The 22928-nt window shown below is 35.9% G+C and overlaps 1 protein-coding gene across 2 annotated transcripts in view; it reads right to left on the bottom strand.

Annotated features, from left to right (window-relative positions):
* Positions 1–158: 158 nt before the first annotated feature.
* Positions 159–22928, bottom strand: part of IMPACT (impact RWD domain protein) — a 29545-nt gene continuing 6775 nt past the window's right edge. Inside the window, exons 5-11 of one of the 2 annotated variants that reach the window (XM_046025580.1) lie at positions 16354–16439; positions 13298–13420; positions 10792–10844; positions 8632–8705; positions 5447–5537; positions 3678–3812; positions 159–2719 (exon numbers count right to left, since the gene is read on the bottom strand). In XM_046025580.1, the coding sequence (XP_045881536.1) occupies positions 2651–2719; positions 3678–3812; positions 5447–5537; positions 8632–8705; positions 10792–10844; positions 13298–13420; positions 16354–16439 (631 nt within the window). In that variant the 3' untranslated portion in view covers positions 159–2650. Of the gene's footprint in view, positions 2720–3677; positions 3813–5446; positions 5538–8631; positions 8706–10791; positions 10890–13297; positions 13421–16353; positions 16440–22928 lie in introns of both variants that reach the window. The other variant, XM_046025579.1, reaches the window with a different exon arrangement.

Below are 22928 nucleotides of genomic sequence, written 5' to 3'. Positions count from 1 at the left end.
GAGGAAATCCCATTTCTAGGAATTTTTCCTAAGAAAATAATCAGAGATAAATACCAAAAAAAAATCTGTACATGATTTAGTATTTCAGTTAGTTAAGTGAAAAATTTGAAAAAACTTAAGAATTGGAAACATGGGGGGACTAGTTAGTATATCATGATATACCCAGAAGATAGAATACAATGTAGCCATAAGAAACTAAGCCATAGAAGAATATTTATTGACATGGGAAAATGTTAACAATATACTTCTATATGAAATATGCAGGATACAAAACAGTATATACAGTTTAATACCATTTTATGGAAAGAAAAATAGCCATATATACAAAATCAAGCATAGGAAAAAAATAGAAGGATGTACATAGCAAATGTTAATAATGGTTATCTCTAGAGAGTAGAATTAGAAGTGATTATACAATTTTTCCAGTAAATTTCACCTGCCCTCCAAATAGTATCTGCTTCATGCTAGTCTTTCTTGGGTGTGATTAGCTTGATACAATTCTTTTCAAATAGATCCTGTTTCATGATACATACCTCCAAATCATACTGCTTTTCCCATTTAAAAAGTAGATGCTACTTGCTCTTACATACTGGCATATGGAGAATATTTTTAACTAATACAATATACTATAAAATATGCCATAGCATAGATCTTGCTATAGAAAATTATTGTTTGGAGAATCTGAAAATCCTCTAATAGAGAAAATTTTAAATAGAGAAAAGATGCTATCATTAGTTGGGGGTCCATAATGGTTGAATACAAATATAAATAACTCAGATTTCAGAATTGGAGACTTTGGGATCTCTCCCTACTAGCTAACTGCCTTTGGGCAAAGAAGATTGGGTTTTTTAAACAGGAAAATGTGGCTAATAATTTTGTAGAAAGAAGCACAAATAAGGCTTTTTTTAAAATAAGGGCAAATGAGATCACAGATATAAGGTCTTTTATATAAAGACCTAAATAACTGTGAGATGAAACAGCAAGAATTCAAATTTGGTGTTATAGAAAAATTAACTCAATTTCTCAGCAGCACAAAATTCTTCCTGTTTCATATCTTCTTTCACAGGTCAGATATGCCAAAATTGTGAAGTTAATGTTAAGTAATGGATTTCAACTTCTTAACCGGAGCTACTTAACTTTTCGTGGAATCTGAGGTAAGTGTCTAAATAAATCTAGGACATCCTCTGATAACTACTAATTACCGGCAGCATTAGACATATTTACAACAAATATGATTTGGATTTTATTTCTCAGAATCCATCCTAGTGTAAAGCCATTTACTAGATTACTAGAAATACCAAATAAGGATGTTGGGTCTTTCAAAGGCAAGACAGCAAGGGAACAGAGAAAGAGTATCTGTGTCAGCTCTTCTGTGATGCTCTCCATGATGCAAGCACCATTCCAAGTTGCCTCCGAACTTCTGTTCCCTGCCCTTGGAAGAGAATCCCAGACAAATCTGCAATCAATAACTTTCAATAACTGTTTGCAATCATATCTAAAGGGGGAACAGCTAATAGCTTACTGCTATATCTCAAAGATAACTGTATTGTCTAGATGCGTAGAGGTAAAGGGCATAACTTACAGATCAAAGAAGGAACATAAACACTGATATTAAGGGAGATCTGGTAATCACGGAAAAAAAGAGGGATTTTGTTTTTCCCAGTCAAAACATTTGTTCCTTTTCTCCGCAAAGTCATGGAGTTGAGAAAGATGGCTGGAATGTAGATGAAATCATGCGTCACACTTACATAACCACCGGATGACGTGTTACCCACACCAGTGTGGCTTTCCCCACCTCTATCCCCTTCTATAAATGCCCCATTAACTGCGGCAGAGCTTCTAGCGTCGTCCTAATTCCTTAATGAAGATCAGGAGAAAGGTACTTCCAGGATGTTAAAAAAAAAAACAGAAACAGAATATTACACTAACATATTTCAGGGACGGGAGAAAACTACTGACACTCCCTATCTACTGCTTCACATTACAAGAATTAAACAAAAAAAGTAGAGGTTAGAAAAGTCACATTTTGAAAGTTCACAATCACCAATATGCAACAGAAACGGAAGCATAACACTTATGCAAACAAATCTGGCAGACAAATTATCACTTCAGCACATAACTACAGATGGATACTCCTGGATTTTTGCTTAATCATTACTCAATGATGAACACTATAAAATGAAAGGTGACTTACTGTGAACCAAAATCACAAGAAGAAACTCTCCAAGATCAATCTGCCATGAGCTCCTATTCCAATAAGCCGTAAAGAGCAGTCAAAGGCAATATTCATTTAACATAATGAGAATCCCAACGACAAGATACCAGGTATTTATACTCCTCTCGAGACATTTCTTCCCCACCTAACAAAGGCACTTGACAAGTACTGAAATGGACAGTTAATTCAGGTACTGCCCTGGGCAACTGTTACCTTCCTCAATTACATGAAATTAAGTTCAAATTAATTCTTCTGAATCAGCCTGAAATACACATGAATATATCACAAGTTCTCTATTTTTGGCAGACGATACAACCAAAGAAGAAAAGATAGCGCTGGTGTCCACAATGGTTTGGCCAACTTGAGCAGTCCAGGATCCTCTCTGCACAATATTCCCTCTGATAGGTATATTAACCTGTCGTATAATTTTAGGTATTAATGTTCACTCCTCTTCTTGTCTTTTCTTACTTTTTTGTTCTTTCCCAAAGCCTTAGATGATTCCTCCTATAAAAGACATAAATATCAATCTAGTATCTCCCCATTTATATGAAGAAACTGGCTTAGGAAACTTTAGTCTAATCATACAGAACATGTATAAGAATGAAAGTATTATTACTTCCATTTATATCATCTTTCTGTTTTATAGGGCACTTTCACTTGTAGTCTATTTTAATATTTCCAAAATAATCAAGGGTAGTCAAGGAAAACACTCACTTATCTAACAGATCTACATTCGAATAATTTGGATGTTATTTAATCTATTTTTCCTTTTTCAAAGGAAGGCAACAAACTTAAACTTGCTTATCAAATACAAAACAAAAAAATTTCAAAGTATAAAGGCAGGCCTCCCAATGCATGCCAAGGGAGAGGGAAGGTGTTCTGATACTAACAGGGAATATCAGAATTTTATACACTATTAAAGAACATCTAGTTCATTGTAGCATGAGCTACACAACCTCTCCCAGCCTCAATTTTAGAGCATGAAAATTGGTCTTTAAGGGTTTTATAAAATTCTGTATGAATCTATGAAATAAGGCTCCAAGAGATGAAGTGATCTGCCCAAGTTTACACAACCGGCCAGTCACACTGTTCTGAATAGAACCTAAGCCCACAATTTCCTAGTTCAAAGGTTTTTCCAGTGCACCACAAACATTCTTTCTTTTCTTTCTTTTTTTTTTTTTAAGATTTTATTCATTTATTAAAGAGAGAGAAAGAACATGAATGCGCATGGGAGAGTGTGGGGGCAGAGGGAGAGGGAGAAGCAGACTCCCTGCTGAGCAGGGAGCCTGACATGGGGCTCCATCTCAGGATCCTGGCTGGGATCATGACCTAAGGTGAAGGCAGACACTTACCAACTGAGCCACCCAGGCATCCCTCAAACATTTTGATTCATTCTTAATTTTTTCTTTTTTTTTTTTCATAGGCAGTGGTCAGAAACTATATAATCTCAATAACCACTCACCGGTGAATTTGTGTAGTTCCTCTCCACTAGTATGTTTCTGGCACAGTTGTTGATATGTTTAAAGCGATCTGGTCCTAGTAGGATTCCTCCATACCAGCGTGACACTACCACCATGACATTTCTCACATTCAAAATCTGTTATTTTCAGAAGCATAATTAGATACACACGTAGACACATACGAATTCAAGTTTTAAAGGAGAATGAAAAAACCCGCATACAAAATTGCATATAACATTTCCCCGCAACTTTAATGCAGAACCCCATAAGTGAGCCGAGTGAGATTCCTAACATTCAGGTCATAGAATGTTGAATAAGAAGGGAATTTAGAAAGCAAACACTGCTCCACAGTGTCCTCGAATTCCAAATTTGGGAGCAACCTGGTAGAGTGAAGGGGAGATCATGCAGGTAGCATTTTAGTTCTTCATGAATTCAACCAGAATAGCTCAGTTTAAGCAGCCTCTTGCCCCTAAGCCAAACAACCAAAACCTACTTCTGAACAAACCACTGGAAGGGTTGCATGAATAATTGCCAGTGCCCACCAGCAAGGTCTTTCTCAGTTTGACACCTGTCAAATGCTGCTCTTAACTTGAAGCCCACCAATCTATAGGCCTGACCACACACAGCATACCTTCCTATCAAGGAATGGCCTATTTTTTTTTTTTAAAGATTTTATTTATTAGAGAGAGAGAGAGCACAAGTAAGCAGAGCAGCAGGCAAAAGGAAAGGGAGAAGCAGACTCCCTGCTAAGCAGAGAGCCTGATGCGGGGCTTGATCCCAGGACACTGAGATCATAAACTAAGCCAAAGGCAGACGCCTAACTGACTGAGCCACCCAGGTGCCCTGAATGGCCAGTCTAGAAAACTAACCTCCACATACAGTAACAGAAGAAACTACAGCAACTACCTTAAGAAAAAAAACAAATCTAGTCTTAAAAATGACTACCATACAGATAAAGAAAGTCCAGCAGCATGAAAGAGAAATGACAAGATAAACTGAAATGGACCAGGAAAAATTTAAGGGAGAGAACATCTTAAAAAAAGAAGAAACTCTAGCATACTCAGAAAAATTTTAGAAGATACTGTATCCATAAAGTCAAAACACTACACGATAAAAAAAGAAAAATGGAGACGAACTCTTATTTCTTATTTTTTAATGTTTATTTATTTATAAGTAATCTCTACACCCAATATGGGGCTCGAACCCATGATCCTAAGGTCAAGAGTCGCATGCTTTTCTGACTTAGCCAGCCAGGCACCCCAAGAAGAAAGAATTCTTAAAACTTAAATACATGACTGCTAAACATTTTTAAAAATTCAATGGAAATCTTGGAAGAGAGGTAAGAAAATGTCTTAAAACATAAGGTGATGAGATGGACAACTTAATAAAAAAGCAACATTCTGGGTCTATCCAGATGGTCCAATAACACCCAACTAACAGGAACTGCACAGAGACAGAACAGAGGAAACAGGGAGGACACTATCGAGAAACAAAAAGGAGATACTTCCCTAAAGCTGTAGATAATCTTTTATCGTCTATGACTGACGGAGCTTCAAAGCACAGCACTTGTTACTAACGCTGTGCTTTCTGCCCCTTATCAAGTGGTTAAAAGTTTCTCTCAATCAGTATTTAAAAATTAACTACAAATTCACCCATATAAATTTCACGTTACACAGCCTAACTGATTTACTGATTCCCTAAATGGAGTTTGTTTCATTGAAAAGTTTTATGGTGCAGAGAACAGTACTAACAGGGTTTAACTTACACTTACCTCCATGAGATGCAGAAGACGCCCACCAGCTGCTGTCTCCCCATCATCCTCACAGTCCTGTAAGAAGGTCTGTTTATCCTCACAATATATTCTAGAAATACATAAAACAGTGTTACACTTTGAAACCCCAAAATACTGCACTAAGAGTTACAACTTCATACTTGCTGCAATCAATTTACTTCCAAAAACAGCATATTTGTCAAAAAAAATTCTTCTTCAGCTATAAATTAGACATATTTTCACTGATTATTCATAATCTGGTATATTTCATTGTTTGTATTTGGGAAGGCTAGGAATCAAGGATGCCTCCTTTAAATGAGAAATGCTGATTATGGGAAGGTGAGTTTACACATGTGACACTTCATTTAACCTTGAAGCTATAAGGTTACAGAGAGCAGTGACTGAGAAACATTTACCGAGAACTTATTGTATAGAAGCCTTATACATAGTAGGCACTATGAAATGGTACACAAGAGATAAGTAGCTTACTCCTGTCTTCAAAGAGCCTAAGAGCTAGTGAGACAAAAAGGATATAAAAAAGATAGAGGTGACAAAATCAACATAAATGAACATTTTATACCTTTCTCACATCTTATTCTGGCCATCAAACATTTCTCTATCCTCCCCATACTAAGAACTGTAAGATTTATTTTCTCTGTAACTTGTCCCCTGGTTGGTTATCAGTATCAGAGATAAAACAAGTTATTTTTACTTATTTAAATTATCTAGAAAGTTCACGTCTGGAATAATGTAGGGCTACACTGCAGCAGAATAAGCATGATGAGTAAGTGTGAGATATAAAAAGGAAACGGTGCCAGTTAAGGTGGATTTCTTAGGCCCCTAAGAAATGATACCATCTAGGACAAGGCAAATGCACCAAAGATATCTTTCCAGCTGTGGCTATAAAAAGCCTGGTACTACCATATCTATATACCTAGGTCAATTACAGCAAACATATTCATTTATTTATTATATATTCATATTTATTATAGCAATCATGTTCATTCATTCACTCGTTCATCCTTCAACCTATCTTTCCATTCATTCACTCAGTAAATATTTATTGCCCACCTACTATGACCAGGCTCTGTTATTAGAGTTGACCTCGTTCCAAGAAAACAGTACCACTAGACAACATTTCACATGGCAAATTTAAAGCAAAAAGGAGTCAGCAGTTGGTTTATATTAGACTGTAATTATAATCTAACACTGTAATTTTATGAAACCAATGAAGAAAATTGAAGTTATAAGTCAGTACTGTTAGGTTTTTAAAAAATGAAATCCCATGGACATTTTCACTTTTTCCTCACATGCCAGGAAGATAATGATGCCATATCCTACAGCTGTGTGTGCCAGCACTAGCGCCAGCGGCTTGAAGACTGCCCCTTAACTCCAAAGCAGGAACACAGCCCCAGAACCAGGAAGTCACCTTAAAAGGATCCTAAGCATTCAAAATACACAACACAAAGTCCATGTACCAAATAAAGGTCCTTTATTTTATTTCCAGTGGGGTCCTTTAAGCCTCCACTTTGTGCCTCTTTACTCTTGGGTGACACACAATTCTGACAAGCTCAGCTCTTTCACCCCTAAGTGTCACTTACAAAGGAGCGAGCTGGAGGGGCTGCTGCATGTAGTCATGCTGAAATTTGTGAGAAGTGATAGCTCACCATCTATTAATATGCAAGCAAAACTATAAAAATACTCACAGGAACTTAAATACCCCAAAATGTGGGGCCTGAAATAGAATATCTGACATATTATCTAACTTTTTGATAATTAAGATCAACATTATGGCCAGCTATTGTTGAAGGTGCAGCCACACAGCTACGTAGGCATAAACTAGAGAGAAATGAAATTAGTTTATCAAACTCAGGTCTACCCATTAACAACCATGTAATCTTGAAAAAGTTAAGCTATCTGCAAGGGCAGAGTTGCTGAAATAATCAGAATTAACTTCTGTAAAGCATTTGGCATATAGTAGGCACTCAATAAACACATGGCATGAATGAATGAATGGCTATTAATACCTCCACAGCACATTCTAATCACTGCGAGCAAGCACACTCTGATCACTCATTTCTATACTGATGACCCTAAACCCAGAAACAAAACATCTAAATTCTGTCCACCAATACTCCAGTAAGTAGTGAATTATATAACAACTAGTCTTCTGTAAGTTTTGGCACGTAAACTAATGTGACTTAGTAATATTAAAAACTCACCTATCCAAAGTGATAGATTTTTTTTTTTAGTTTCCTGAGTTTCAGATAGACTAGATCTTAACAATATTCTCGATCACATTTTAAATTTGCACTGTCTCTATGTTTATATTCCAATTATTTTCAGTTCTGAACTCTGTTCTTGTAAGTCTGTATTAATCTGCATATTTAGAAATATGCTTTTCCTCTCCTTACTAACACACCAGCAAAGATTTGTATTAAACCTTAGTATTCAAAGCTAAAAGGCATATAGTAAAAAGAAACACACTTAATTCACTGCTAATGGGAGTATAAATTGGTTTTAAAGAAAAACTTGGGATAAAATTTGGCAGTATGCATCAAGAGTTTCAAAAACACTCATACTTTTTGATAATTCTACTTCTAAGAAACTATTCTTTCTTCTTTTTAAATTATATGCCCATTTCAATTCAAAAAAAAGAATCTGAAGTAACCAACCAGAACCTATCCTGAATATCTAAAATGAATAAAAAAGGTGTTCAGAGGACTATTTTCTATGACAGCGAAAAATATGAAAAACTGAACAAAAAGTAAATGGTTAAATAAATAATGGTATAGAGCCTCAAAGAAATATTACACAGCCATTACAATAATGTTTATAAAGCAATTGTAACAACATGGAAAAATGGTTTTGTTAAGAAAGAAACAGGATAGTAGGGTAATGCACTGAAAAAATAAACTTTGCGTAGAAGACAGAAAGAAAATGTAACAATATATCATCAAAATATATCAAATTATTATCTGTTATATTTAACGGCAGAAAATGGCTGATTTCCCCTCTAATTCTTTTTTTTCCTCGTCTGCAGCTTCCAAATATTCTATATATGATCATTAGTTTTATAAAGGAAAAAAAAATCCCACAAAGTAGTTGTTATTTTTAAAAATCATGCATCAGTTTCCCCCATTTTTTACAAATGGAACATTCCTAAAATTGTGATGATCACTCACCGGTACGCATAGATGTTGTGGGTGGCACTAGCTATTTTCTTATTCTCATACAATTTGGCAAGAACCATTTTCACCTTAAAAACAGCAGTAATATAAATAAACTACTGTATACTTTTTATTTGGTTTACAAATATATGCTAGAAAAGTATCTTAAAGTATATTGATAAAATATTGTACTGAAACAGTGATTTAAAGAATCCAGAATGCTCTGAAAAAGCCATTTCCAAAGTTTTCTCCTCATTTTAGAGGCAGAAACTGGTACTCTTAATTGGTATAAAAATTATAGACCTGGTATTTTTTTTTTTCTTCAAAGCCACAGGTAAGGCTTTACTGGAGCTGATGGAGAGGGGTCAGGATGGCCTCCAGAACCGGTATGTTTGAGCACCAAATATCAATAAATATTTGAGCACTAACCATGTCATAGGTACTTATATATGAAAATTTTTACCCATGTAAAGAATTTTAAATGTAAATATGACCATTTTTTAAAATGAGCTCTGAAAATTCACCAGGTTTAATGTATCCAATGTGACAGATACAAAATAATGGTATGTTCCAGATATAAAACCAAAATGCTCTCTGGGAGTCATCTAAGGTTTATAGAGGCGGTAACATGAGCCAGGTCCTGAAAGATGAGGGGCAATCTCTTTTGCATCAAAAGAGAAGAAAGGGGTGAGGCAGGAAGAAGCCATTCCATTCAGAGGACACTGTGTGTGCAAATCTAGCAGATTTAGCAAATAAAACATAAAGGATGCTCAGTTAGATTGGAATTTCAAGCAAACCACAAATAATTTTATTATTAGTATGTCCTGTACAGTAATGTTTACCTGAAATTCTAATTTAAAGGTATCCTATATTTTATCTGGTAACCCTACCAGGGACATAAAAGAGAACGGTTCTGGAAGTGACCAATAGCTTTATGTAGAAACTGTTTAGAGTATGAATGAGATGACAAAAGACATTGTATCAAGAATGATAAAGCTAGGATCCTATAATAAAGGGCCCTGTATAATGAGTTCAGGTTTTTCCTTGTAGACAATGGAAATACTCAAATACTCAGGGTTGGGGATAGTGACACGTGGCCAGACCTTTCAGAAAGTTAACAGGCAAAGAATACAGAAGAAATCCTGGAGGCAGGGAAAACTGAGCTGCAGCTACGGACTTCAATTTGAGTCAGAAACTGTGCAGTCTTCTGTTTATCATTTTTAATATTTTAGGTTCTCAGATTGCTGATCAATAAAGTAGAGAATGATGTCGAAGATTTATTTAAGCTCTCACAAATTATAATCCACTAAGTCTAAATTAGTATAATCAGAAAAAGAAAGAGGATCCAGGATGAACAGATTCAGAACAAAATGTCTAATGAAGACCCTGGCAACAAGATTTTGGGCAACCACCCAGGGCAAAATAGAGTCGCTGAGACAAAGAGCCAGAAGCCTGCACCAAAAGCTGTTATCTTGAGCACTAGTTAATGCAGAGAAGAATTTTCTCTTCTAGAGACCAGAAGAGAGTAAAAGTGAGGCCTGATACAAAGAACTGTATCCCTGGAGGTCGGGGCTTAGAAGAGCTTAGAGTAGAGGAGCTGCAGAAACCAAAGGGAAGAGACTAAAGATTAAAATCTATGTTAATTAATGACACTTTTGTTGTTGGTAATTTAACTTTATAGATTGTTATAGTTTGTGACTGAAAAGTCTCCCATTTGATATCCTTGGGTGGGAGCCAGGTGACCTAAGGTCAGGAGGCTGAACAAAAAGGAATTCATGTTAGGAAGACTCTGATCAGCCAGTCTGTCCACTAACCTCTACCTTGGGCATCTATGGAACCCACGCAGTTTTGAAGAACTCCCACACAATAGGACAAATAATTCTTTTTAACAAGCCATTAAGCATCATAATTTTCCACCCAATGGGTTTTTCTTGTTTGAAAATCCATTATAGGGTTAAGCCCTAATTAGAATTTGGGTACAATTTTGAAAGTGGTGACAAATAGAAATAAATCTTCCATGATTCACAGTAACTTAGGGGTAGGAAAATGAGCAAAAAATTTTTATCTTACATGAAAATTAAAAGCAATAGCAAAAATAAGGATATTATTGCAAAACCATTACTTGAATTACTTTGGTGAAACAACATCAAAGTGAGCTGGACACAGTAACTTTACCTGTTTGGGACAAACTACTGGAGCCAAGTGCGCCTGAAAAGTACTTCTTCGGTCTGTAATAGGAATGCCATGATCAATCGGAGGTAATTCTTCTATTTCTATAAATTTAAAGAATTGTATTTTATCTTTAAAATTCTCACATTCAAATACTGAAAAATTGACAATGGTGTGGGCAGAGGGTGGGGAAGGGAGCTAGGGAAGAGATGTAAATTATACGGCAAATCAACTCCTATAACCATTAATAGTTGTCTATTATAATTTTAAGCAAAAAGTTTCCAAATAATTATAAATAAGATTAGACTACTTGACTTGAAAATGATTTTCACCTGCCAAGGTCACCCAGAGGTGGGTTAGGACTAAAATCCTGGGCTGTTACAGTAGCATAAACTGTTGGAAAACCTAGGACTTTATTTTGTATAGCTGTAATGTAACATCTTTTACTAATAAAACTGTTCCTACTTCATAGGATTGACTATATCAAGAATATACCAAATTGGTATTGCAGGGAGTATCACGATTTCGAGTTATTCTGCTTCTTAAACAAGTTTAAGAACCACTAATTTAGGGGCACCTGGTTGGCTCAGTGGGTTAAAGCCTCTGCCTTCAGCTCAGGTCATGATCCCAGGGAGGGTCCTGGGATCAAGGCCTGCATCAGGCTCTCTGCTTGGCAGGGAGCCTGCTTCTCTTCCTCTCTCTCTCTCTGCCTGCCTCTCTGCCTACTTATGATCTCTGTCTGTCAAATAAATAAATAAAATCTTAAAAAAAAAAAAAAGACCACTAATTTACTCTTCACTCTGTTGAGAAACTTACCAACCATCCTGGCTGCTACATCTGCCTCATTTAGGATCCAAAGTTATTCAGGAAAAAGAACTGAAATTATTTCCTATTTCTATTCACTGATCTGTTAAATCTTAACTAGTCAGCTTGCCTTACAATTAATGAACTACTTCAACTAACACATGTACAAATATTTCTCGACGGCTTTAAACAGCTTGTCCAACCTCACTGCACTGGTTTGTGACAGGACTAGGACAAGAAACCAAGTTTATGAGGGACTTTTGCCTTTCTTCTGAGAGCGTCCTTTTTTTTTTTTTTTTTTTTTATTTTATTTATTTGACAGAGAGAAATCACAACTAGGCAGAGATGCAGGCAGAGAGAGAGGAGGAAGCAGGCTCCCTGCGGAGCAGAGAGCCTGATGTGGGGCCCGATCCCAGGACCCTGGGATCATGACCTGAGCCGAAGGCAGAGGCTTTAACCCACTGAGCCACCCAGGTGCCCCTGAGAGCGTCCTCTTCTTGAACGAACCGTGACCACTATACTAGAGCAGTACTGAGGTCAACAGGAACCAGATACTGCTTATCGTGATTACGATTTTTACTCTTTTTATTTTAATACTGGATCCTGTTTCCCAAAAGAAATCTTATGCCAAATCCACAAATACACAAGTGAATAAAATGTGAGACTAAAGCAGGAGAGGGAGTCCTGGGTCTTCTCCCCCACTCTTTCTCTTCGAAGACCCCACTCTTTCTCTTCCTGTGTATCCCCTTGCTAGTCTTCAAATATCATGCAAGAACTTTAAAATCTCATAGTATTATTTAAAAGCTCCGGTGTAGGGGTGCCTGGGTGGCTCAGCAGCTGATCTCAGAGTTTTAGGATGGAGTAAGCCCTCTATTGGGCTCCCTGGTCCTCTGCTTCTCTCTCTCCCTCTGCTCCATAGGGAGTCTACTTCTCCTTCTGCCCCTCCCCCTGCTCATGCTCTCCTTCTCTCAAATAAATATATAAAATCTTTTTAAAAATAGAAAATTAATTAATTAAATAGGTAAAACCTACTGTATGATGCATAGGAAACACCTTACCTTCAATGAGAATGAATGTTTCCTTTGGTCTATCATGTTTTTGTAAAAGACTTGAGAAAACTGATGCTATTATTCAAAATCTTAAGATACTAAAATGGAACATACCTTCTGATCACAACATAGAGCTGATTTATCACATCAATCTATTCATAAGCTGACTACTATAGACTATGGAACAAATTTGCTTAAGCAAAAACTAAAATCTTAAAAGGCATTTTACTAGCTTTAATTCAGTGGCTGCACTTTGAATTATTATATTTATAGTTGTGAGCACAGACTAAAACTTAACTCTGTGACAACAGGAGACAGCTGAAAATTTCAAAATAGAAATATAAAAACAGGATGTAAATTGAAAACATTAACACAACTTTTCTTAGTTTCAGTTTCTCCCATCATTAATTCAAAACGCTAGAAAGTCACAAAAAGAAAAGGGTGGAAGGAGGGAGAAATTTCTTTCTTTCTCACCATTCTGACAGACCCAGCAAACACCAAAATGGCCGGCAGGCAGGAAAAAAATAACTCAATTCTCTACAAATTAGTAACTATTTCTTAACATGTGAGAGTTTACTACATTTCTATACCATTTCAAAAACAATACATAATACTGCTATCCAACTCTTTTTGAAAGAAACTAGTTAGTAACATTATACCTGTTCGATTTTCACTGATATCAAAATCCAATGCTTTAGCAGGAGTTTCTGGCTGACATGCTAAAATGAGATCATCTTCACATTCTACATCTTCCTCTTCAGTTTTCTTCTTTACATCAGGGCCTATGTAGATACGAGATATTATCAGTGAACTCCGAGAGTAAGGAATTCTACTTAAAAACTTGTTGGTCTTGATCTCTAAACACCATTCTTCAATAGAAGGAATCGGGACTTTTATGAGAAGTAGCTGGCACCAAGGTTGGAGCAAGGAAAAGAAAAGATGAGCCTGGAATAACTTATGATTCCAGAGAGTAAAAAAAAGAGAGGTGAGCTTAGAAACTCAGAAACTTAGAAACAGAATACAGGAGTTTACCTGAAGGAGATCCTAAAGGTGAAACCTAAAATAATTTGAGCAACAAAATAATGATAGTATGGAATTTTAACCCATGGAATAAAATAATATACACTCATTCATATTGATATAAATAAGTAATCAAAAAGAGACATCGCTTCCTCACAACATAATTCCAATTCAATGAAGAAGTAAAGAAGAAAATGTGACTCATCATTAGGCAAACACCACAGTAATAAATATTGTTGACAAGACACACTAACAGATACTAAAATTAGTGTGTGAAAGTTTAAGGAGGAATAGGATATTATTAGCATAGTCTCAAAGTATCTCCTTCAAGGTCCTTAGAGGAAAGATGATAATTGTGATGGTTAATTTTATATGTCAACTTGGCTAGACCACAGTACCCGGTATTTATTTGCTCAAACACTATTCTAGATGCTTCTGTAAAGGTATTTCTTGGATGCAATTCACATCTGTTAACTTTGAATAAAGCAGACTGCCTCATCCAGTTAAGGTCTTAACAGAAACAGAACTAATCTCCCCAGAAGAAGAGGGAATTCTGCCAGCAGACAGCCAGCCTTCAGACTTGAGCTGCAACATCAGTTCTTCCCTGGATCTCCAGCCTGCTGAACTACCTTGCAGACTGCCCCCACAATCTCATGAGTTAATTCCTTAAAATAAACCAATCTCTCTCTCCTCTCTTCCTAACCTCTCCCTCCCCCTCTTGCATCCCTCCCTCCCTGTCTTTTGGAACACACACACACACACACACACACACACACACACCCTATAGGTTCTCTGGAGAGCCCTGATTAAAACTGTAACTTTACTCTGGAAACATCTGGCAGATACCACTTTCACCAAAGAATCAAGGTAAATATCACCAATAGTAAAGCATACTGATACCACGAGTTCCTTGATATATGCACTGTGAAGGACACAATGTCATTCTGTGGTATTCTTGCCAAAATGCCCAATCTTGCTCTAGCTATGAGAAAACAATGGACAGACCCAAACTAAAGGACATTCTACAAAATAATCAATCTTCTTCACAAGTGTCAAGTCATAAGAAGTCATAAAAGTCAAGGAAATACTGAGAAACTATTTATAGACCAGAAGAGAGTAAGGAGAAAAAACAGCTAAATGCAATGTAGAATCCTGGACAGCATCCTATAATAGCAGAAAGAACATTAGCAGAAAAATCAGTGAAACTCAAATAAGCTCTTTAGTTTGGTTAATATTATAGCAATGTTAGTTTCCTATTCTTGGAAATGATACTGTGGTTATGTAAGATGTTACTAAGGGAAGCAGAGTGAAGGATAGAAAAGAGTCCTTTGTACTATTTCTGCAACTTTTCTCTAAGTCTAAAATAAGTTCAGAATTTTTAAAAATTATAAATAGTTGTATTTAATCACTTTAAAATTTAGTATTTCTGTAGTAGAAAAAAACTATGAAATAGTAAATATGTACTGAAGATTAAGAGTAAAATCGAAATAAATTATGTGTCAAGTGGGTGCCCCAGAGCAGAAAATTCTCATGAGATACCTTGATTACTAGCTTGCAGCCTTATTAGTTCTTCAGAACTAAAAATCTTCCATTTTAGTATAAAGTTTACAAAAACAATTTTGATAAGCAAAATTCCAAACAAAATTTCTAAGAAGTCTAATTATAAATTACACAACAAAAATCAGTAACTCTAAAATTTGGAGAGTGGCTAAACTATATTGTGGATATAGATGGAAAAGGGAAAAATATCCTTTTGAACATCTATAATTTTTAAAATTTCCTGAGAGTTGTGTGATCCCAAACTTTCTGGGAGTCCTAAATTTTTACTGGTATACATTCCATATTTGCAATTATCCTACATTCTAGAATGGTAGATTGGCCAAAATCAATTCTGTTTTGAGACTACTTTTCCTATCAGTGCCCTAAAATGCTACAAAATCAGAACATGAATCACGAAAGTTAAAGAAAATACTTCAAAAAAGATTGTCACATGGACAGACCATCTTCATACCATTTATCTCTTAGATGTTAACGGTTAATGGAAGCAGTAAAAAATAGTAAAATTCTCTGAAAAAGTATATACGACTATCAACTTTAAGTGTATACTGATTTTGCTAAGAGAGTCCTAAATAATTGGTTTGTTTTTTAAAAATCTCTTTCTCAGATTGAAAACAATTCTATCAGTGGTAACAATGAAATATGAAATAGTTCCGCACTGTCATATAATGATTCAACAAAAGAATAATAGAGCAAATCAAAACCTCAATTTCAAAATACATTTTCAAAGTAAATTTTTATACTCTAAATGTCAATTCAGTGAATTTTCCCAAGTTCTTTTTCTATAAACACTTCACTCATTTGAAGTTACTATCTAATTGATATACTCCAATAATTCATGAAGAATGTTACACGGTTCTTACCTTAAAAGCCAAAGAAAGCAGAAATTTTAGACCCAAGTTCCTTAACCATAAAATCTACATCTGTAAGGGTATAAGATGAAACCAAAGAGGCTAAAACCATATAGAAAGAAATAACCATAATTACATGAGTAAATGAACTTTCCAGAGAAACTTGTATTTTATCACATATAAACCATAAAACAATAGATTTTCATTAAAACTTCATTTAGAACATCTACATGGAAGTTTAGTTACTATTAAGTTAAAAGAGCATTAATAGCATGTTTCAGTCCTACCTGGTTCTGTCATCTGAGATTTTTGTATTAGAACATCTCTTATTTTCTCCACCCACAGGTAAAGAATGCTTTCACCAATATTCTGTCTAAACAAAATTCAGGGGGGGAAATTTGTTATTTAAAAAAATTCCTTCTTAATTTCAAGAAAATACAGACATATTTACAATCTAAGAAATTATATGCAATTTAAAAAAGAACTTGAAAGAACAGGTTTACTAACATTTGTTGGGTGAGTATTTAATAGAGATTGTTGCTATCAATAACATTAAAAATTCCAACTGGCTCCAAAATTAACATTGCTTACTTAAAAACAAGCTGGAGAGTGGTAACCAAAGAAAGAAAAGAAAATTTCTGAACTCAAATTGGATGAAGTAGATAGACATAAATGTGATTTAGTTTCTGTCAGCAGATAACCTGCAACACTGATGTCACTGCATGCTTTTTTAACCTTTTTAAACAATTTCAAACCACTTATCTGGGAAATTTATCACTTGGTATAATTATTTCCACAAAGAAGAATGCAAATCATCGGAGAACTGCCTCAGAGAACAAATTTAAAAGACTTAAAAGACAATTAACAATGTTATATTCACTTTTTGTTTTTGACAAAATATTCTGTTGCCCAAATTGATTCATTTGGGTTCCAAATGTCTATCTCAGATAAACTAAATCCACCTCAAATGGTCACTGAGAAAAAAAACACATCATGGCTCACGTCCATAGAGTCATGTTAAATTATGACAACAGCAATAAAGGCCCCAGGTGTCTACTCTTTAAGGAATGACATTAATTTAGGTAAGTGTCCACCATACCACTTCATAACAACACCTTACCTTTTTCCTCTGAAACTTCTCCTTGAAACCACTATCTCTCTTCATCATGCTACTCATCAGTACCCACCAAAGGAAACTTTCAAAACAAGCATACAGAAGAAAACGATATTGTTCTCAAATAATTCTGTACCCTCAAATCCTCCTCATCTCACCCATAACTCCTCAGCACTAAACAATCCCCCATGTGCTATGGTCACCTAAGATTCTTAGAGAGAGGAAAAGTCAACTGGAAAGGTTGTAAAAATCTGAAAATGTTAGCCAAATTTCTTTTAAACAATTCCCACTTCCATCCTCTCTTCTCCATAAGAGATTTAGACGTATATAGACAGAGAAAAGTAAAATGTATTGAGTACATACAAAGCACAAATTTAATTATACGTGTGAACACATTTTATGCTCATGATTATCTAATGAAGCAGGTATTATTTCCCCATTGCACAAATGAGAAAACAGATATGGAGAGATCAATTAACTTATTTAAGACAATCTTAGAAGCAGTTAAGAAGCCCAGAGCCAGATGTGAACACAGACTTACTCCAATGCTCAGCTTGCCCACTGCATCTTACTCTCCTATCCAGCAGCTGTGACCTTCGGCAAGCCAGCCACTTGAACTCTGAGTCTGTTTCCTCATCTATAAAATAGAGACTTAGAGTATCTCATGTTACTTTACAGAGGTAGTTTCTTTTCAAGGAAATCTTAATTCATTCAACATAACTTCAGGGGCATCATCTCCACACCAGCCCTGTGGGTATGGTAGTCAATGAGAAACCTCAGTCCCTCATCTCGGTGTTTGTGATTGTTAGCCTTACAAATTTATGTTTTTGTATGTAGTTCCCTCCATTTCCTAATCTCATTCTATTGAATTCTGCCCACCACCATCACCAAAAATAGTAATACTAGTACCTACTGTTTACCTAGTTTGAATATCTACTATACAGAAGTGGAACACACTTTGTTATCTCACTTAATCCTCAACCCATCCTTTAAGGCAGGAAAATCACCCCTCTGTGAATATACATTCAAATTCAGATTTATTGTTGGAAGGGTTGTGAAAACATCTTGGAAGAAATTTCACAAGTAATAAGTAACTTTTCCAAATAATAAAGAAGAAATTAAAACTCAACTGCAAATCTCCTCTCCACTGGCCCATGCCTTCCCGCAGAAGACTGTACAATAGCACTTCTGCCCAACATCAGTTACTGAAAGCTTCGTTCTTCCCTAGATTTGACAAGACTTACTGAAATCCAGTGGAAGGAAACTGCAGTGGGTATGAAAGTTTCCTGAGGAAAATGAAAATTACTTTTTCCCTTGGAATCCCAAAATCTATCACTAATGGTGGTTTTTTTGTTTTGTTTTATTTGTTGTTACTATTATTCCCATATTTGTGTTTTTTCTTATGAGGAGAAACCATGTTTTCTCTTCACTCTGAGATTTTAACTAACCACTAGGATTTGGTGGTTTTCAAACTTTTGCCATTGCTGTAATGAAATCTCTCACAAAATCAGAAACAACCTAAAATAGACAAAAGCTGAAAGTCCTCCTTCCTGTGCCTATATGCCTCACACTCTACCCCCAACTGGTCCTAGAAGAAGTATACTGAATCCTAAGGACACTGGCACAAAATTTTAAAAAGACTCATTACAGAGTGTGATGTTAAGCTTTTATTTATGAAATTAAATTATAGTAAAATAGCTAAATAGAAAATGTCTGGAACAAAATTTGTGTCAAATTAAATGAAAGATCAACTTGGATTAAAAACTGATTGTCATAGAGATATTTTGTGAGTAACTATACTTAAATGACTATTACCCAATCCAGAATGATCAAAATGAAGTCAAGTTACTCATGACTCTGCCTTTACTTGTGGCTCTAATTGTTTTATCTTTAATTTTCTAATATTTATACTTATTGATTGAAGGATAAAGCTACTCACTAAAATATATACTAAGTTGTGTGACCTTAGACAAATCATTCAATCTCTCTGAGTTCTCATCATCCCATTTTCAAATGACAAAATTGGACGAGATGATTCTTTTAATAACAACAAAAACAGGAGCTGCTGTTACATGGTGCTAATGTACATTACCCAGATTATGTCATTTAAACCTCATAACATTATTCTATCATCCTCATTTTATAGATGAGAAAACAGATTCAAAGAGGTCATATTATTTCAAAAACTGATTCTGGAAGCCTGACCAAGCCAGCCTTGACTGGCAAAACTAAGCTTGGCCAAACTTAGATTGGTAGAACTTCCTGACTTTAGGCCCTGACTTCCCCTTTCTTAGTACATTTTCTTTAGAAAACTTGTCATCATATATTCTTTTGTTGCTCCTTTGGAATATATGGACATCTTTTTAGAAGATTCTTGTCAGTTTTACAACCTAGGAGTGTCTTTCTCAAGGACCTGGGAACTATCCTTTTGAATTATAATCATCAAGGAAGACAGCATCCCCTCTCCCAGTCTCTGTGGGACTGGAGAAGCCTAACTTCTGATGAGCAACAATTAGCAAATACAGATGGCCTCACAGAGAAACACATTTGCAAACTCAAGAAATAACTTACTGTGCTTACACAGCTCATTGATAAACCTTCCCTCAATATCCTAATACCAGCCCTTACAAATTCTTCTGTTGGGAATGCAAGCTGGTGCAGCCACGGTGCAAAACAGTATGCAGGTTCCTCAAATTACAAATAAAACTACCCTATAATCCAGGAATCACACTACTGGGTATTTACCCAAAGAATATGAGAACACTAATTTGAAAGGATATATGCATCCCTATGTTTATTGTAGCATCATTTACAAGAGCCAAACTATGGAAGCAACAGAATTGTCCATCAATAGAAGAATGGATAAAGGAAATGTGGTTTACATATACAATGGAATATTCAGCAATAAAAAAAGAATGAAATCTTGCCATTTGCAACAACATGGATGGATCTAGGTAGTATATTGCTAAGCAAAAGAAGCCAGTTAGAGAAACATAAATACCATATGATTTCACTCATACATGGAATTTAAGAAACAAAATAAATAAATAAGGTGGAAAAAAGAGAAATCAAGAAAGAGTTTCAACAGTAGAGAACAAACAGATGGTTACTAGAGAGGAGGAGGGTGGAGGTATGGATGAAATAGGTGAGGGGGGTTAAGAGTACACTTTGCGAACACTGAGTAATATATCGAACTGTTGAATCATTATATTGTACGTCTGAAACTAACGTAACATTTTATGTTAACCACACTGGAGTTAAAATTTTAAAAATTCCCCTGGCAAGGGAAACAAAAGTAAAAATAAACTACTAGAACTACATCAAAACAAAAAGCTTCTGGACAGCGGAAGAAACAGTCAACAAAACTAAAAGGCAACCTATGGAATGGGAAAAAATATTTGCAAATGACATATCTGATAAAGGGTTAGTATCCAAAATATATAAAGAACTTATAAAACTTGGGGTGCCTCCGTTGGTAAGTAAGCATCGGTCTTCAGTTCAGATCATGATACCAGGGTCCTGGGATCGAGCCCTGCATCTCCCTCTCCACTCCCCCTGCTGTGCTGTCTCTCTCTGTCTAATAAATAAATAAAATCTTTAAAAACAAATGAAAAGAAACATAAAACTCAACACTCCCAAAATAAATAATCTAATTTAAAAATGGGCAGAAGACAGGAAGAGACATTTCTCCAAAGACATCCAGATGGCCAAAAGACACATGAAAAATGCTCAACATTGCTCAGCATCAGGGAAATGCAAATCAAAACTACAATGAGATTGGGGCGCCTGGGTGGCTCAGTGGGTTAAAGCCTCTGCCTTTGGCTCAGGTCATGATCCCGTGCTCCTGGGATTGAGCCCCACATCGGGCTCTCTGCTCCGCAGGGAGCCTGCTTCCTCCTCTCTCTCTGCCTGCCTCTCTGCCTAGTTGTGATTTCTCTCTGTCAAATAAATAAAATATTAAAAAAAAAAAAACTACAATGAGATTATTACCTCACAAGTCAGAATAGCTAAAATCAACAATACAAGAAATAAGTGTTGGTGAGGGTGTGGAGAAAAAGGAACCCTCCTGCAATGCTGGTGGGAATGCAAACTGATGCAGGCACTGTAGAAAACAGTACAGAGGTTCCTTAAGTAGTTAAAAGTAGAACTAACTTGTGATCTAGTAATCACACTACTGGGTATTTACCCAAAAAATACAAAACACTAATTCAGAGGAATATATGCATTCCTATGTTTATAGCAGCATTATTTACAATAGCCAAACTATGGAAGCAGCCCACGTGGCCACTGATAGAGAATGGATAAAGAAAATGTGATAGATAGATAGACAGACAGGTATTCCCCACTTATCCAAAGTCTGTATTACGCCCTTGCACTTTTACAAAAGACCTATGTTAGAAGCTGTTTTCACTAACCAAAAGAAACCTGAAGAGGATTTTCACTTTTATGAGAACAGCCATTACTATACCAAGTGCAGGTCTTTCATAGCAGTGAAGTGCTGTAACTTGAACATTCAGAAAGTGAAGGATACTCTTTCCTTTATGCCATTTTGGCATTTGAAAGGGTTTGAAGGAATACTCCACTTTTAGATAGTAGAGAAAGGCTGTACTACACACACAAAAAAAGTTAACCCATTTCCCTTTCTCTTAAACAACAGCAATTATTATGATGTTCTAGGTATTTTTAAATCTGTCATTTACCTTTTCCTTTATTAACATAATTATTTTCATATATTCAAAATATCCATACAAAATACATCATTAAAATAAGGTCTGATAAGCCAATTAATCTATTGATTACATGTAATCAATGACCAAATCCTAGTTTATAGTCTTCGGTATTTCCTTACCAGATCATTTTTCTCCATCCACCTTCTTGCTGCCTTCATAAAAAGACCTCCAACCATCTCCTTTCTGAGTTACTGACTGCTCTTCCTGTGGTGGCCCTTCCTTCAAAACTCCTCACAGCCCATCTCTCACATGGCCACACAAATCTGATTACATCATTCCCCTGTGTAAAACCCCTAAAGCCTACAAGATAATGCCCAAACTTCTTTCCCAGCTTGCAGGTTCTTTCTTCTTGTCCCTACCTAAATTATACAGCTGGCATCTTAAACTATTTGCTAAACTCTGAAGATGCCAGGTTGCTTCACACCCACATGATTTTGCCCATGCAGTTCCTTCTACCAGAAAACCTCTCCTCATTCGATTACCTGGCAAACACCATGTGAAGGTCTCCTTCACAATGGAAACCTCCTTTCCAATCTCATCCACATGCTCAGAGATAGTTGGTTGCTAAAACCTCTAAAAAATGCTACTACAGCACTTGATTCAAGCCTCTCAATAATTATGTCATTATATTGTATTGATACACAATGGTCTTTATTTTTAAATCTCAAACTCCTGACAGAGTGTCAGCATATAGGAGATACTCAACAAATGCTTACTAGAAAAATTGCTAGTTTCCTGACTTCTTCCCTTCCGTAAAAGGAAACAAGCCATAGTTCATCTGCTTGACTAGGCAAAAATCAAATGTGGCATATAAAATGATGATAGTATTAAAATCTCGATAGTGTTACAATATTTAAAATATAATGAAACTATAAACGTTAAGAACTATATTCATACAGGGGCACCTGGGTGGCTCAGTGGGTTAAAGCCTCTGCCTTCAGCTCAGGTCATGATCCCAGCAACCTGGGATCCAGCCCCACATGGGGCTCTCTGCTCAGCAGGGAGCCTGCTTCCCCCT

This window comes from Meles meles, chromosome 12 (genome assembly GCF_922984935.1).
Source record: "Meles meles chromosome 12, mMelMel3.1 paternal haplotype, whole genome shotgun sequence".
NCBI classification, from domain to species: Eukaryota; Metazoa; Chordata; class Mammalia; order Carnivora; family Mustelidae; genus Meles; species Meles meles.
Note: the sequence above shows the minus strand (reverse complement) of the source record. Positions and strands in the feature narration are given on the sequence as shown.